The sequence below is a fragment of the Corticium candelabrum genome, chromosome 12 (genome assembly GCF_963422355.1).
Source record: "Corticium candelabrum chromosome 12, ooCorCand1.1, whole genome shotgun sequence".
NCBI lineage: Eukaryota > Metazoa > Porifera > Homoscleromorpha > Homosclerophorida > Plakinidae > Corticium > Corticium candelabrum.
Genome location: NC_085096.1, coordinates 5,457,039 through 5,472,054, shown reverse-complemented (window position 1 = coordinate 5,472,054; position 15,016 = coordinate 5,457,039). Strand labels below are relative to the sequence as shown.

Below are 15,016 nucleotides of genomic sequence, written 5' to 3'. Positions count from 1 at the left end.
GATGCCCTTCCAGTGACCCGGAAAGCAAAGCACACCTCTTGTCCGGGAAGTGTACACCTAGAATCTACTCTAGACTAGTCATGGCTTCACGCGAAGCAATGACAGTGGTCCACGTCAATCAACACCTGACTTGACTAAACAATCTTTCTGTAGTTCGTCTATAAAACTTGCCAAAAAATCGATGAGCATTGCCAAAAAGGCTTACTGGCGATCGAAGTTGATTCTCTTGCCAGGGAACTTGAATGTACATTACATGCAATAGCTACAATGCAAAGTCTACCTCACTTGAGGTCGGCTCCAGCGTGCAGGTCCAGACGTCGTGAACCTGCCTATCCCGCCATGCTCCCAAAAATCTCTAGTGAGAACCTGTGTGGTGTGTGTGTGTGTGTGTGTGTGTGTGTGTGTGTGTGTGTGTGTGTGTGTGTGTGTGTGTGTGTGTGTGTGTGTGTGTGTGTGAAAGCACTCATCGTACCTTTGTACCTGCATTTATATATTGAATGAATTCTCACTTTTTCATCTGTTTGGTGTGTATCCCTTTAATAGGTTGTAGGGCCGTGTTTGCTGTGTGTTGATCATACAGGAACAAAATATGCAGCAGATGCATGACTCTTTCCGGTAGACTGAGAAGTCCGAGTTGTCCATGCTCACCACGTGTACCTTATGGGCCCTCCAGTCCTGCAATGCCTTCTGCTCCAGTTTGTCCTGACACTCCTGTTGCTCTCCCCTCTCTCTGTGCTTCACATTCTCTACAATCTCCACGACTTTCATCACATCCGGTTGGTCCAATGGATTCTGCTGCACCTAGAGTTCTATGTGGTCCACGTTCATATGGGAAACCTTTGTCTCCTGCCAGTCCATCTGCACTAGCAGCACCAGGTTCTTCACATTAGCCGGGTAATCCCTGTGAAAAGAATGTGTTGAAACAGAGTCAACAGACGTGCAATGTGGATGCAAATATACAAGCAACAGACAATACAAACAACCAGGCAGGAAAACCTACAGTAAAAAACTCTCCTCTACTGACTAGCTATTGTACATACAAGGAAACATTCCTGAGAGACAGAATCCTGAGCAAATGGTTCCTCAACCTTCCAATGAACGAAGGACACTACAACTTACCACAAATGCAATAAAACAAATTGCAGGTCAACGTCTCACTACAATAACTTGTTTGGAAATTCCATCTTCATACTCCACGTGCTCGCTTTCTATTCCCTCGCCAACTTCAACCAGAACGTCTTCACCATGCATGATAATGTCATCCATGTCTTCAGATTTCATCTCGCCATAGTCCTCGTTGATAAGTAAGTTTGATTATCTAATTTCAGACTCTGGACTTTCGCATCTCAATTCATAATGTAAGCCAGTCAATTGGGACGCATTTGTCTTGTTCTCTCTTGTCTTTTTCTCTATTCTCTGTTGGCTCACTGCTGGATCTTAACCGTCTTGTGTTAACATTGTCACTAGACAATGATGGCACTTTGTCTCCATCTTCTTCCACGAGAATTACTTCTAAAGGATTGTCTTCTTGATCTACTACTTCTTCATTCTTGGCATGAACGGCTTTCTCTTTGTCAGCTGCAGCTTGACGTCTTGTTTGTCTTTCCTACTTGCAACAGACATCCTGTTGCTGTCAACTCTCATTACATGTAATCTACCCAAACAGCAACATGCTCTTGCCATCCTATTCCTCACGTTCCTAGACTACCTATCCCACTACCTGCTGCCTGTTCCCCACCTCCACTTCCGGTATCCTCACCCTACTACCCACAGAATATCCACATTCCGTCGCGATATAAGCGTGTACCTTCTCTGTCTTTCCACTGTCTCCGCCTGCGTCTTCTAAACAGTAAAATCAACATAACGGCGTCCCCAAATTTCCGTATAATTACTCTGATTTTTGTTTCTCGTTCTTGGCGTGGTTTTTCCACCTTTCGTACTTCCTAACGCCTGATATCGCTCTCCTTCAACTCGATTTCCCCTCTGCAGCCAGTGCCTTGACGAGAAGTTGCAAAATGAGTGCAAAACGACGCACACCCGTCGGCATGAGAGACAAATTTGATGTGTGACACGCATGCGTAAAGCTTTTACTGAAACCATTGCAACAAAGCAGTCGAATATCAGCAGAAAAGTGAGTTTTTAGTCTGGTCCGTTGTTGAACTCTCTCGCCTGTGCTAGATACGTGAGTATCGTCTCGTACATTACAGCTAACCAATGCCAATGGTCGGGCCACAGATTGGGCGTGACTTGTAGGGTCGGGGCGGTGCTTCGTGTAGACGCACGCAAAGCGACCGAACGGATCAACGGATCGGCGCGCGATGCTGCCGGACGAGTGAACATCAAGACAAACAGGGACCCCTTTCGAGGACTCGACTGTTAAAACTTCCGTTCGCTGTGCTTACGTAGTGACTCGCCACCCTCAGCAGAAACTCTGCGAGTATTGGCTAGTTGTAGCTATTTCAGATCTTATTGCATGCTGGCTTGTTCCATCCTTCTTTCCACCTTCCTTTATCAATAACTGATAGAAACAGTAAGAGTTGAGTTTTGTTCTATATCGTAATAGATACCGAATAGTGATTTTAAAACTGTTTTATAGACATTTCTATGCGCGCGCTTGAGGCGCGGAGGTTGAAGGTCGCAGAACGACAATATGGAGTTAGAAGAAGCTGAAGGTATGTTTGTAGAGAAGAACATAATAAAGTAGTAGTTGTTTTACTGTTTATTTGCAGCTGAGGTTACAACTGGTCAGAAATATATAAATTCTGGAAACTACGCAGCAGGAGAGGCATCATACCGGCGTGTCTTGCAGCTGTATGACTCCGCCGCTGCTAGTCCAGGGCCCGCAGACAAATATTGTGGTTAGTAGTCACACGTAGTCAGACCATTTACGTTTCCATCTTCTTCACCTGCTGGTTAGCGGGTATCTGTATGAGATCATTGATATTTATTGTTTATGTTTGTACAGCACTTCATCAGTTGGGGTTTTGTTTAACTCAACAAGGGCAGTATGAGGAAGGATTCAGATTACTGACTGAATCCCTAAATATTCAAAGAAATCTTGTTCCAGGAAATAAATCAAATCTTGCTACCAGTAAGTATCTCAGATAATCATATTTGTTACTTTCATTATTATGAGTTCCTCTCACTATAATACCTCGTTTACACTGGCACATTCAACCAGGTTGGGACCACACCAGCTCAGTGCTGCTGGTCGAACATGCCAGTGTAAATGTGACCGGGCCAAGCTGGGAGTGGTTGGAGCTTGCTGGCTCAGCTCATTAAAATCAAGCAAGCTGGCTTGGTGCAGCATGGTCTTATTGAGCCATGTTAACGGGAGTATGCTGGATAGCTCACTCAGATATGGACAAGGCATGCACAGCTTATGTATTCTTGGACATGGCATGGTCTGATGACGAGTCATTGCATCCATTTTCATTGTTCGTCTTGTTCTAGGGACACAAACTGTGACACAGCAGTCATCATCAAGAGCAGTGAGTAGCATTGCTCGTTTCCTAGACTGCAAACGCTTGTAAAGAATAGCTCCATTGCCTGTAGTCTGTAGTCTCATGAGCCACTTTGTCTACACACCCAATGCCATCCTTCAAAAAGAACAGACGGAAAGCATTTGCTGTGACGTCCATGTTTTACCACGTGACAAGGACACATGACAATGAGTCACACCTACTTGGCTCCCTTCTAAACAAGCACTGTAAATGCATGCTGGTTTGTTCAACGATTCACACTTTGTTGGGAACACCTGTCTAGGCTGGTCGGTCTCTATTGGCTTGGTCATTGTAAACGTAATATAAACGTCAATATCTATTGTAATTGATTACAGTATATAGAGGAAATTTACATAATAAATTGGAGGTTTCTATCTAAAAATTTATTCTATCAACATTTGTTTATTTATTAATTAGTTAATAATTTATTGATTATTATCGATATTAAGTAGTTGTGGAACTAAAATTGTTGCCCTCCTGCTTTTCACTGCATGCTTGCTCGCTTGCTCGTCTCTTTGCTTGTTGCCTGTCTGTCTCTTTGTTGGAGTGTTCAACTGGCTACATAGCTGCTTCCTTGCTTGTCAGTTTGCCTGTTTGCCTGCTGTCCTGCTTTCTTGCTTGCTTGCTTGCTTGCCTGACTTCTTGCATGGGTGAGTTTTTGAGTGGCTGCATGTCTGCTTGTGTACTCGCCTGCAGTTTGCCTGTGTGCTCAACTACCCACATGTCTTTGTGCTTGCATGGCCGGCTGTGTGCTGGCTTGCCTCCTTGTCTTTACTTGTCTTTCTTTTTGTGTGGTTGTATGTTTATCTGTCTGTCTGCTTGTCTGTCTGTCGTGTGTGTGTGTGTGTGTGTGTGTGTGTGTGTGTGTGTGTTGTAGATAATGAGCTTTTATTTAGATGTACTATGTCTAGTCTGTAGTCTCTGTTGAGCAGTGAACTTGTTGGAAAAGTCTAACAGACTGTGAAGGGAGACTAGGACTGGAAGAGATGAGTCATTGACAGTCGTGTTGTTGTATCTTTAGCTCTCCATGTACTTGGAGTATGTCTGAGTAGGCAAGGGAAGCTGGAAGATGCATTGAGGGTTTTACAAGAAGCCCTTGAGCTGAGACGGACTTTGAACAACAAAGAGGATACTGCAGCGAGTGAGTAACTATGAGCTTTATCTTACCATAAATTTACTTTTTAATTTTATTTCTTAGTTTACTAATGAATTAATTAATTAAGCAATAGAAGTATGTATTGTGTGTTTGTGTTAAGTATAATGTGGTTGCATGTATTGATATTAACACAGCACATTCATCTTTCTTTTCTTAGTTTACAGTAAATTTAGATTGAGAGTTTTCTACTCTAATTGTCTATTTATCTATTCTATTAACAGTTGTTTGTCATATTTAGTAATGTTTATTTATTCTTTAGTTTATGTGTAGTGTTATGTTTCATGTTGTGGATTCCTGCATTGTGTAGATGTAAGCATTAGATGTTAACAAAATGACATTTGTTTGCTAGTAAAATTTTTATTAAAAATCATTGGGTGTATTTGTTTTTGTGTTGTCTGTTTGTTTGTTTATCTGTTTGTGTGTCTGTCTGTTTGGCTAGTGACTTGTTGAAGGGGTCTTGACTCGTGTCCTCTCTTTTATGTAATCAGCCATGTTTCTACTTTGGTCACTGCATGTACACGTGTACACATTTGTTTGTCTGTTTGTTTGTTTGTTTGTGTGTGTATGCATGTGTTGTGGTGTCTGTATATTCTTTGTACTTGTATGTCTCATTGCTTGCTCATATACTCACCTTCCTTCTGACCTGTATGTATGCGTACTTGCTTGACTGCCTTCCTGCCCGCTTGCTTGTCCACTCGCCTGCCTGCCTGTTGCCTGTGTGTTGGAGTGTTTACCTGGTTATGTAGCTGCTTCTATGCCTGTGGATTTGCCTGCTTGTCTGCTTGCCTGTCGTCTTGCTTTCTTGCTTGTGCCTGCATGTCAACTTATTTGCTTGCTCGTGTGCCTGCTTGCTCTACTGCATGCTTGTCTGTGCCTGCATGCTTGCCTGTATGGCAAGGTATGTGGCTACAATCTTTGTTTGCATATGTTACCAGCCTGCTTCTTATACCTCTTTATCACGAGCATTTGTAAGAGGGCCAGCCCGTGCTGGCTTGGTTTCATGGTACATGTAAACGCGAGCTGAGCCATGCCAGCTAGGCTCAGTATTTCTACTCGGACCATAGTGGGCTGGTTCAGTTCAAGTACATTGTGTAAACACGTAGCATGCTGGAAAACGAGCCGCGCATGCTCATTTGGTACAACTGGCGATAGATTTACGTCTCGTATAAATAGTACGATGTCTCGTATGTGTCCTGCACACTCTCTATATGACTGTTGTAAAGCCATAGAGAAAAAATGTGAGCAGCTTGGCTTGTGTCCATTGCAAACGTGAGCTAACACGAGTTGTCCTTTGTCAAGCTGAAGTAACTAACGCATGTTGATGACACGCATTGGCTTCCTTCTTCTGAGTGTGTCATGTAAACGTGGGCTGGAATGCTGGACTGGTGAGGCTCGGCTGCTATGCATGCTGGTGTAAACGGGGTATTAGTCTACTGTCTTTCTTTTTGACTGGTTGTCTGTTTATCTTTCTATCTATGTCGGGCGGCTTATCTGTCTGTCTGTCTGTCGGTCTGTCTGTCTGCCTGCTGTAGATTGTATTGGCAGGGGTCACTAGAGTAAGGAGAATAAACCAACTGTTTGTTTGTATGTCTTTCTGGTTGTTTGTCTGCTTGTGTGTCTTCTGTCTGTCTGTTATCTGTCTGTCTACCACAAATTGTTTGTCAACACTTTTGTCTCATTGTCAGTTAGTTGTCTGTCTGTCTGATTGCTGTCTATCAGTCTATAATAATGAGCTTTTATTTAGATGTACTATGTCTAGTCTGTAGTCTCTGTTGAGCAGTGAACTTGTTGGGAAAGTGTAACAGACTGTGAAGGGAGACTAGGACTGGGAGAGATGAGTCATTGACGGTTGTGTTGTTGTGTCTCTAGCTCTTCATGAACTTTATTTAATTAATTTACAGTATCTTTAGATTGAGAGTTTTCTACTGTAATTGTCTATTTATCTATTCTATTAACAGTTGTTTGTCATATTTAGTAATGTTTATTTATTCCTTAGTTTATGTGTAGTTTTAGTATATTTTTCACAAACTTTTAAGGGACATGTTGTGATCATAGTGGGGGATGGACACTAAATTCATGTCCACACTAGTACAGAAACTAATTTGTATAGAATCTAGATCCTGACAATTGCAATCAGATCTAGATTGCAAGAGTCCACACTGTAGTCTTGGAACATTATCTCTACCCTATTGTATATGACGTGTGCATGTATTAGAAATGGTGGACGTGATCTTTTGTGTATGTCAAACGTCTACTTATCAAGTCCAACTAGCTCTGCATTTCTTGGGCCCAACTAGACACAAGAGCAGTTGCCTCTTTGGTGCACACGACTTGTACACTAACGTACATGAAGGGCAATGCTCACTTGCAATACAGAATTGAATTGAACGGATCTGGATTGATCATTGATGTGGATCAAAACCACCTGTAGATGTGGATCTGTATTTATTGCTATTGGTCTGTATCAGTCAAAAGTGGATCATGTGTGGATGCAACAGATCACGATTGAATTCAGATTGGATCCTGATCCAGTGTCTAGTGTGTACAGGTCTTTAGAAAGTGAGGCAGGGTGTTGTGTCTTACTCAAACAGCTTAGATGTAGCACTGCACTTTGCTAGACGTTTCCAGTTCTTTTAAATAACTTGTTTGTTGGGATGACTATTTCTAGTTTGTCTCATCGTATATACATATTTATATGTATGAGATGTTAAATATTTAATTAAGTTATAAGGTGTGTACATTTGTGTATGTGTGTGTAAAAGTAATGTTTATTTATTATTGTTTGTTGTAATTGTTTACAAATATTGAGTAACAGTATTGTGTGCAAATGTTGTACAGTGTGACTGACATGTTGGGTTTGTATTCTTTGCAGCTTTACATATGTTGGGCGAGTGTATGGTCAGGAAAGGCAGTCCTGACAAAGGTGAAGAACTACTTAGAGAATCTCTAAGTATCAAGAGGACTGCCTTTCCTATCAACAATTCCACCATTGCTGCCAGTAAGAGTCATGATTGTATTGTTGCTGAAGATAATGTACATTTGTAAAATTGTTTAAATAGTGAACACACTGTAAGTCTATATCAGTTGGTGTATGTCATTCATTCTGTGTATGTTGCGTGTTTGTTAATCTTTTGGTCAGTATTGTGATGAATTTTTGGACATTTGTGAAGACAGCAGATCAATTTAGTATGGTAGAGTTTGGGTTACTTGGTTTGTTACATCAATAATTTGATGTAATCACGTAGTAGTTTATTGATATCAAACAGTTGGGAGTTGAGATAAGGGCAGCTATGTTATCTTTTAATTACCGACCTGTGGAAATGCTAGGTATAATAACATGTATGGGTAGGACCAACCGACCTGCTAAGGAAAGATGTAACACGTGATCACTGATTGAGGCAATACACTGAGGCAGAACAAGATTGTCGTGAATCCACTACAGTAATCATGTGGTTCTCAACTAGACATGCCTCCACCCAAACCACTCTGTTCCTTGTGCTTGTATAGCTTTTAGTGATCTGGGCTCTGTACGTGACCGGATGTCAGTCTCTTTCTCACACTCTTCTAATTGGCTTTGACTTCATCCAAGCTGCAAAGATATAGTACATGGAGGCTTTGCACTGTGTTGCTTTCTTCATTGTTTAATGTACTGTGTGTGTGTGTGTGTGTGTGTGTGTGTGTGTGTGTGTGTGTGTGTGTGTGTGTGTGTGTGTGTGTGTGTCTGTGTGTCTGTGTGTCTGTGTGTCTGTGTCTGTGTCTGTGTCTGTGTGTCTGTGTCTGTGTGTCTGTGTCTTTGTGTGTGTGTGTCTGTGTCTGTGTCTGTGTCTGTGTCTGTGTCTGTGTCTGTGTTTATATCTGTCTGTGTCTGTGTCTGTCTGGCTGGCTGTCTCTTTGTGTGTCTGTCTGTCTGTCTTTCTGTGTGTCTGTGTGTGTGTCTGTCTGTCTGTCTGTCTGTCTGTTTCTGTCTGTGGGTCTGTCTGTCTGTCTGTCTGTCTGACTGACCGACCGACCGACTGTCTGACTGTCTGACTGACTGTTGGTCTGTCTGTCTGTTGGTCTGTCTGTCTGCCTTTCCTTTTGTCAATTTGTTTGTTTGTCTGTATGTCTGTTTGTCACTGCTATATCTACTTGCATAGTAGACACTGACGACAAAATGGCTTTTTACTTGTACTTGATTCGTGAATTTGCACGATAAAACTTCATTCTTGAGTCAGTTGTAATATCTTGTTTGCACGTGCAGTATATGGTAGTCTGCCCGTGTATTTGTCCTACTGAACTTTGAATCCAATGAAGTCATACCCTGTTGATTACACACTATGGCATTGGCATCCGTGCTGGTGTTTTCATTATTACATCAGTATGTCAGGTAGTCACTGTTTTATTAATACCACAAATAGTTGGAATGTTAAAGTAGTACAGCAATATTTTAATCATGCATGTTGTAGAGGATTAGCATTATTTAGATGTTGGACTTTATTTAATGTTTGGGTTGGTTGACAGTGAAGATGTTGGGAGGGTCTGACAGACTGGGAAGAGAGAAGATGACTGGAAGAGATGATGTGACTGATTGGTGTGTTTCTATTTTAGCCTTGAGTTGGTTAGCAAGCAGTTTGAAGGACCAACACAAATACCGAGATGCCAGTCAGGTTTACGAAGAGCAACTTGAAATCGAGAAACATTTAGGGCCTGGTCGTGAAGGCATTATTGCAACAGGTTAGTTGTAACAGCCAACTTTCTGATTTTGATATCATTTTATCATTTGCTTATTCATTTAATTAATCAAGTCTGTATTGGGTTTACAATATGTAAACAACATGATTAGGATATAAAATAGATAATGGTTGTTTATGGTGATAGAAAAGTTGTAAATGATTTTTTAGTTAATTAAGTTATGAATGCACTGCTTGTTTGTATAACTTCCAGTTATGTGACTTTGGATAGAATAGACTGATTGAACTTGCAACACAAATTTGAAACTGTGACTTTATTGTGATTTGAATGTACACGTTAGGAAATGCTATGTTAGTCACGTGTTCTGATATGGAAGCTACCTGGTGTAGAGAGCTTGTCTTTTCTATTTCAGTTTGTCTGTCAAACTGCCTGCACTATCAAGATGTGTTACAGTTGTGGAATGTTTATCTCTTGTGGTTACTATTAACTGCTGCAAACAAGAGGCTGTCTCCACACTAAACTTTGTGTGATGCTAAATGTTGGCATATTCTCTTGCAGACAATGCTATCAAGTGTAACATTTGTAGAGACCTCAGCATCACATTCTATTTTACAAGCACAAACATTGTGGTAAAGTATTGTGATTTGTCACAAGCAGAGATAAAGTGAAGATTAGGAATATGAGAATGTAGATTTAGCAAAAGGAAGGTGTACAAAGAATATTGAAGACTTGGACATGTGTGTTTCCTTTATGTTTAATTAACCATAATATGGTAATCAACAAACATGATAAGATATATATGATAATCAGTGATAATATCAAACAAATGCGCAGCCTCGCCACTCAACTAATTAACACCTAGGTTGCTGCCCCTCCCCTAACTCCCAATCTGTGGCTCTGTGACAGCTAAACACAGCTGGTTCTCAGCTCAACGCGCTCGTAGTGACTAAGTAAAGGATTAGTTAACATGCAGGCCTTTTCAAACGACATTGAATGCGCATTGGCGGTCTAACCAGATTCAAATGGCACTGACAGCTACAGGTGATGTCACGCCTACAACATGACTCCGAGCCTAGTCTCTGTTCGCGTTGACTTTGCGCTTTGAAAATCTGTACTAACTTCTGCGCAATAGGGCGGACAGTGACGATCTTGTTAGCGTTGGAAACCGCAAGTTCCCGGATTTTTAAATAGTTAGGTTGCGAAGGCGTATGTGTTGGTTTGCTAAAACTTTTGCATATCAAAGGTCGCTAGGGTTCAAATCCCAGTAAGAAGGTATGGCCTTACAACAAGAATGCTGCTAATAGAGGAAGTAACCAATTAAGAAGGTCACTACACTGGTCCGCTGCCTTAAAATCAACACACACGTTGTCTTATTTCTCGAGTAGTTGCTTGGTATTTCTGACTTCTTTTCTCGTTCTTCTTGGTCTTGATAGCCTGCGATTTCTTCTACTGTTAGCTAACAGCTTTGTGTTGTAATATGACGTCTAAATGTACAGTTAATGGGATATCACTTAACATGTGAGTGTGGTAAACAAATACAAAGCTCTATCAATAGTCACTTACTAAACTTTTAACACAAAGTAACTGGAACAGAGAGTAGTGTGAAATGGCTGGATGTGCATTGAATCCACAGCTGGGAACTGCATTGAATGCGCATCAAATGTGTTTCAAGTGTAATCACATAGCTAGTACAGGTAATCCACTCTTTCATCTAGGCTAGGCAAGAAATTTTGTCAGTTTATTTGGTTTTGCCTCATTGTCCACTGCCATCAGTTGCACCTCTGGCTCAGGCATGACATACGTGGTTTGCTGTTTTGGTCATGTTTTTGTTGGTGTTTATTCAAAGTGGATTGGGATATAGTGGGGAGGGGCGGATAGCTAGTGGGATATTTGTTTATTTATATTGCAGCTTTAATGGTTTGTAGAAAGATGAAGAAAGTATGTGGAAAGAAAGTGTTATCCTTCTTAATCAGACATTGCCTGCCTAGTCAGCAACAGCTGCATGTTGTGTTGTCACATAGTATAGTTAGAAGTGATAGGCAATACATAAGTAATATTATGTGGCTTATTGTGGACAGCAAGTCGAGGACTGGAATACTGCAAATCCAAGTCAGCGCTGGAGGAAAAGGCAACCCAAAAAAATGTTACAAAACAGCCTGCCAATGACCAGCAAGGTATTTAACTACTCAATTTATTTAATCTAAATTGCTTGATTTGTATGAGGTCACAATTGTTGCTTCACTTTTAGCATTTGAGAGTCAATGGCTCAAGTTGGTAGCCAAGTCACTAAATGGTAAAGAAGTGCAATTGAAGGCAAAAGCATCTGATACTATTGCCACACTGAAGAAGCAACTTGGTAGCAAGGACGATTCTTCATCCATGGATCAACTGCTCGTTGTGAAAGGAAAGCAATTACGTGATGAGCAAACATTGTCTGATGCAGGATTGACAAATGGAATGACAATCAGTTTTGTCTTGTGTCCAAGTGAGTTAATCTTGTCACTCGAGATAGATTGTAGTATGCAGACTGTAGCTGTGATATTGTTGTAGGGACAGTGACGAGCATGGGCTCTGATGTTGGTGAGTTATTTGTGCGAGCTCTAGAGCAAGGATCGATTGAAATAACGCGAGTCAAGATTGTCATCGTGGGCAAGGACAGAACGGGGAAGTCGTCTTTCAAACGATCCTTGCTCAATCAGAAGTTCCAGGTATGTGAAGCGAGCACGCCCGTGGCTAAGGCAGAAGTGGCCGTTTGTGAAGCATGCAACTGGAGAGCTTTGCATGACAAAGACCAGCAATTTTTAGACAGACAAATAGCTAGAGCAGCGATCCATGCACAGCATGCTTCTAATGTAAACGAGGCGGGTAGTAAAGGTGCCGACAATGAAGATGGACAAACTGCAAACGGTCAATTTGGCACAAACACAAGCAAGCCGCGTAAAGCGACTGCGTTGAGTCAAGATACTGCAATCAAGACAAACACAGACAAACTAGACAAAGCAGCTGCATCTATTGGTGATGCCGAAAGCAGCACGAGCAACGCCAAATTGGATGAAGCCATTGTTCTGACCGAAGGAATCGGTCGTGCTATAAAGCAGTTTCAAAGTGATCGCGATATTCTAAAGCAAGAAGAATCAAAAGTTTACTATACCATCTGGGATTTAGGAGGTCAGGAACTCCTTCTTCCTGGTCAACAACAAGCCATCACACCGAGAAGTATCGTTTTTGTCGTGTTTGATGCAAGGAAGTTTCTCAATGACGAGGCCGAATCGTCTCACCGTTCTTCCCCCGACTCGGAAGAAACCCCGATTCCTAACATGTGGATCGAAAAGAATTACGATGCTTTGTCTTTATGGGCATCTGCGACTTTCTTGGCAAGAGCCAAGGGTCACCATTTAATTGATTCTCTTGACAAGTTATTGACATGCGCATCACCAATTATGTTCTTGATTGGAACACACATCGCCGAAGTCAGTGAAGAGATGATACAGAAGCAGAATAAATTTCTGTCTGAGAAGTTTTTTGGTCAGAAATTTACGGAGCACATCTACCGACCAAGCCAGCAACCTGATGATTGGTTTTTTCGTGTTGAAAACTCGGTGTCCAATCCAGAATCTCCAATCAAGGATCCGGGTGTAGTTGCAGTGAAACAAGTCATTGGAAAGGTGACAAATTCTGTGTCATTTAAAAGTTTGATACCAGCGACTTGGGCGGTGCTGGAGAAAATCTGCGATGGTCTAGAAGAGAAGATGGGCAGTGCTTTGTCTAATGTGAAAGATATCTTGGCTTTGGCCAATCGATTGTGTCGTATCTCTGAAGAGAAAGAAGTGCGTGCGGCTCTGGTGTATTTGGATGACGCCGGATCAGTAATATTCCCTCAGAAAAGTGAGAAATTGAAGGATACGGTCGTCACCAAACCAAATTGGCTTTTTACGGTTTTCTCAGTTATTGCATCAGTCCATTATCCTTCTGGGTTATTTTGTATGTATTGGACTCAAGCAAAGACAACAGGAATCGTTAACTGGGAGCTGATGAAGGATTGCCTTAGAAAGGCAGGAGTAAAAGAAGAAGAATACGAAGTCGTATTGAATTTGTTGAATTGCTTCTATTTGCTCTCCCCTAAATCTCCACCATCTCAACTAGCAATTTCTTATGAAACGGAATACTTCGTTCCCTGTTTGCTGGAGTCTGACCCAAACTCGCCACTAGCAGCTGCTGCTCCAGTCAATCCTAACGATCTCAAACCATTCTCACTCATTATTTCTCCTTTCCAAATTGCATTTATTCCCGAACAGCTGCATTTCAGGCTAATGACCTGTTGCATCGAGGAATATCCTGACGAGCCAATGTTGACACGTCACCACTCTGTGTATCGAGTTGAGAAAGATGTAATGTTAGAAATGGCTTATCATTCAAAGAAATACATCATTTTGACCATTGACACAACAAGACCATGCTATGAAATTGCTTCCTTATGTACAGGCATCCGTCTGTTTATAACCAAAAAGCTTGAAGAAGTGAAGAAACCAGGATTGCCTAATTTCCACTTTTCAGTAAACATTCAACCTTCAGGACCAGCTGTTCCTGTAGATCCCACTAAGCTAGTATGTATAGACGAGTACAAACCAAGTGGAACCACACCACTAAGAGTAAACATTAGCAGACGTGATGTGAAATTAGATCCAAATGAAAAAGCTGCATTAGACTGTTGGTTTCATGAAGACGAATATGATGTTCCTAGAGGAACAATACAACAGATGCTAAAGTATAGATCAGCCAGCATATGCACATCTGATGAGATTACAGAAGTGGCAAGCAAACTTTCAGCTCGTTGGGAGGAACTTGTTTCGCGTTTGTCCTCTTCCTTATTTACGATCAACAAAATAGAAGAGATAAAAGGAGAGAACAGGGACAAGTTCTTTTTGCAAGCTCGAAAGGCACTAGACATGTGGACTAACCAACTTGGTGGCAAAGCCAGTCGCCAATTACTGATAAAGACCATATGTGACATTGGGTGTAGATTGCAAGCGGAGGAAGTTTTTGGATACCAGTTGGTAGAATATGTTTCCTTGCTGAAGAATAGAGATTGTTGTATTTCGTAGGTTTTGTACTGTTATTTTGATATACCACATTTTAGTTATCATTTGCTTTTTATATCATTGGAACTGCTTTGCACTATTTTGTCCAGTAGATTTGGTTGACATTGTTTTTGCTGCTACGTACTGCTGCTGCTGTTGTTGTTGTTGCATGCTGCTGCTGCTGCTCTTGGTGCTGCTTTTGGTGTTGTAGCTGCCACTGTTGGCAGTACCAATGCCAGCGTGGTGACATATGTTTTATTGGCACAGAGGTCAGTATACTATTGACTTCATCTGTACTATGTAGGAGGACAAAATGTATTAATTAAGATGGGTTAGAAGTTTGCGTTTCTAAATTACTCTTACCTAGTCTTTGGCTGCTGCTGCTGCTGCTACTATGCCACATCTCCAATGAAACTAATGACCAACAATGGCACTACAATCCCTATTTTGTCTCTGTGGGCTAGTCTACTGATGATATGTAACCAACTCTTGTTAGTGGTCTACAGAATGCTGTCTTTGTCTGTTTACCTAAACTACATCTTAATAGACTAGATCACAAAGAATGCCTGTCTTTCCTGAGGCAGCTGTCTAACCAGGTGACCTTTTGG

The 15,016-nt window shown here is 41.4% G+C and overlaps 1 protein-coding gene across 1 annotated transcript; it reads left to right on the top strand.

The window, feature by feature from the left end:
* The first annotated feature begins 10,936 nt into the window (after positions 1-10,936).
* On the top strand, positions 10,937-14,734 carry LOC134187633 (uncharacterized). The gene is made up of 4 exons (XM_062655785.1): positions 10,937-11,024; positions 11,409-11,504; positions 11,579-11,815; positions 11,881-14,734. The coding sequence occupies exons 1-4, from the start codon at positions 10,937-10,939 to the stop codon at positions 14,430-14,432; spliced, it is 2,973 nt and encodes a 990-aa protein (XP_062511769.1). The 3' UTR covers positions 14,433-14,734.
* The last annotated feature ends 282 nt before the right edge of the window (positions 14,735-15,016 follow it).

What these genes read in the sequence shown, in the direction of transcription:
- LOC134187633 (XM_062655785.1), top strand. Translation starts at nt 10,937, where the DNA reads ATGGCTGGATGTGCATTGAATCCACAGCTGGGAACTGCATTGAATGCG. An exon ending in GCCTGCCAATGACCAGCAAG is followed by an intron (nt 11,505 to 11,578) that starts GTATTTAACTAC and finishes CTTCACTTTTAG; the next exon opens with CATTTGAGAGTCAATGGCTC. An exon ending in CAGTTTTGTCTTGTGTCCAA is followed by an intron (nt 11,816 to 11,880) that starts GTGAGTTAATCT and finishes ATATTGTTGTAG; the next exon opens with GGACAGTGACGAGCATGGGC.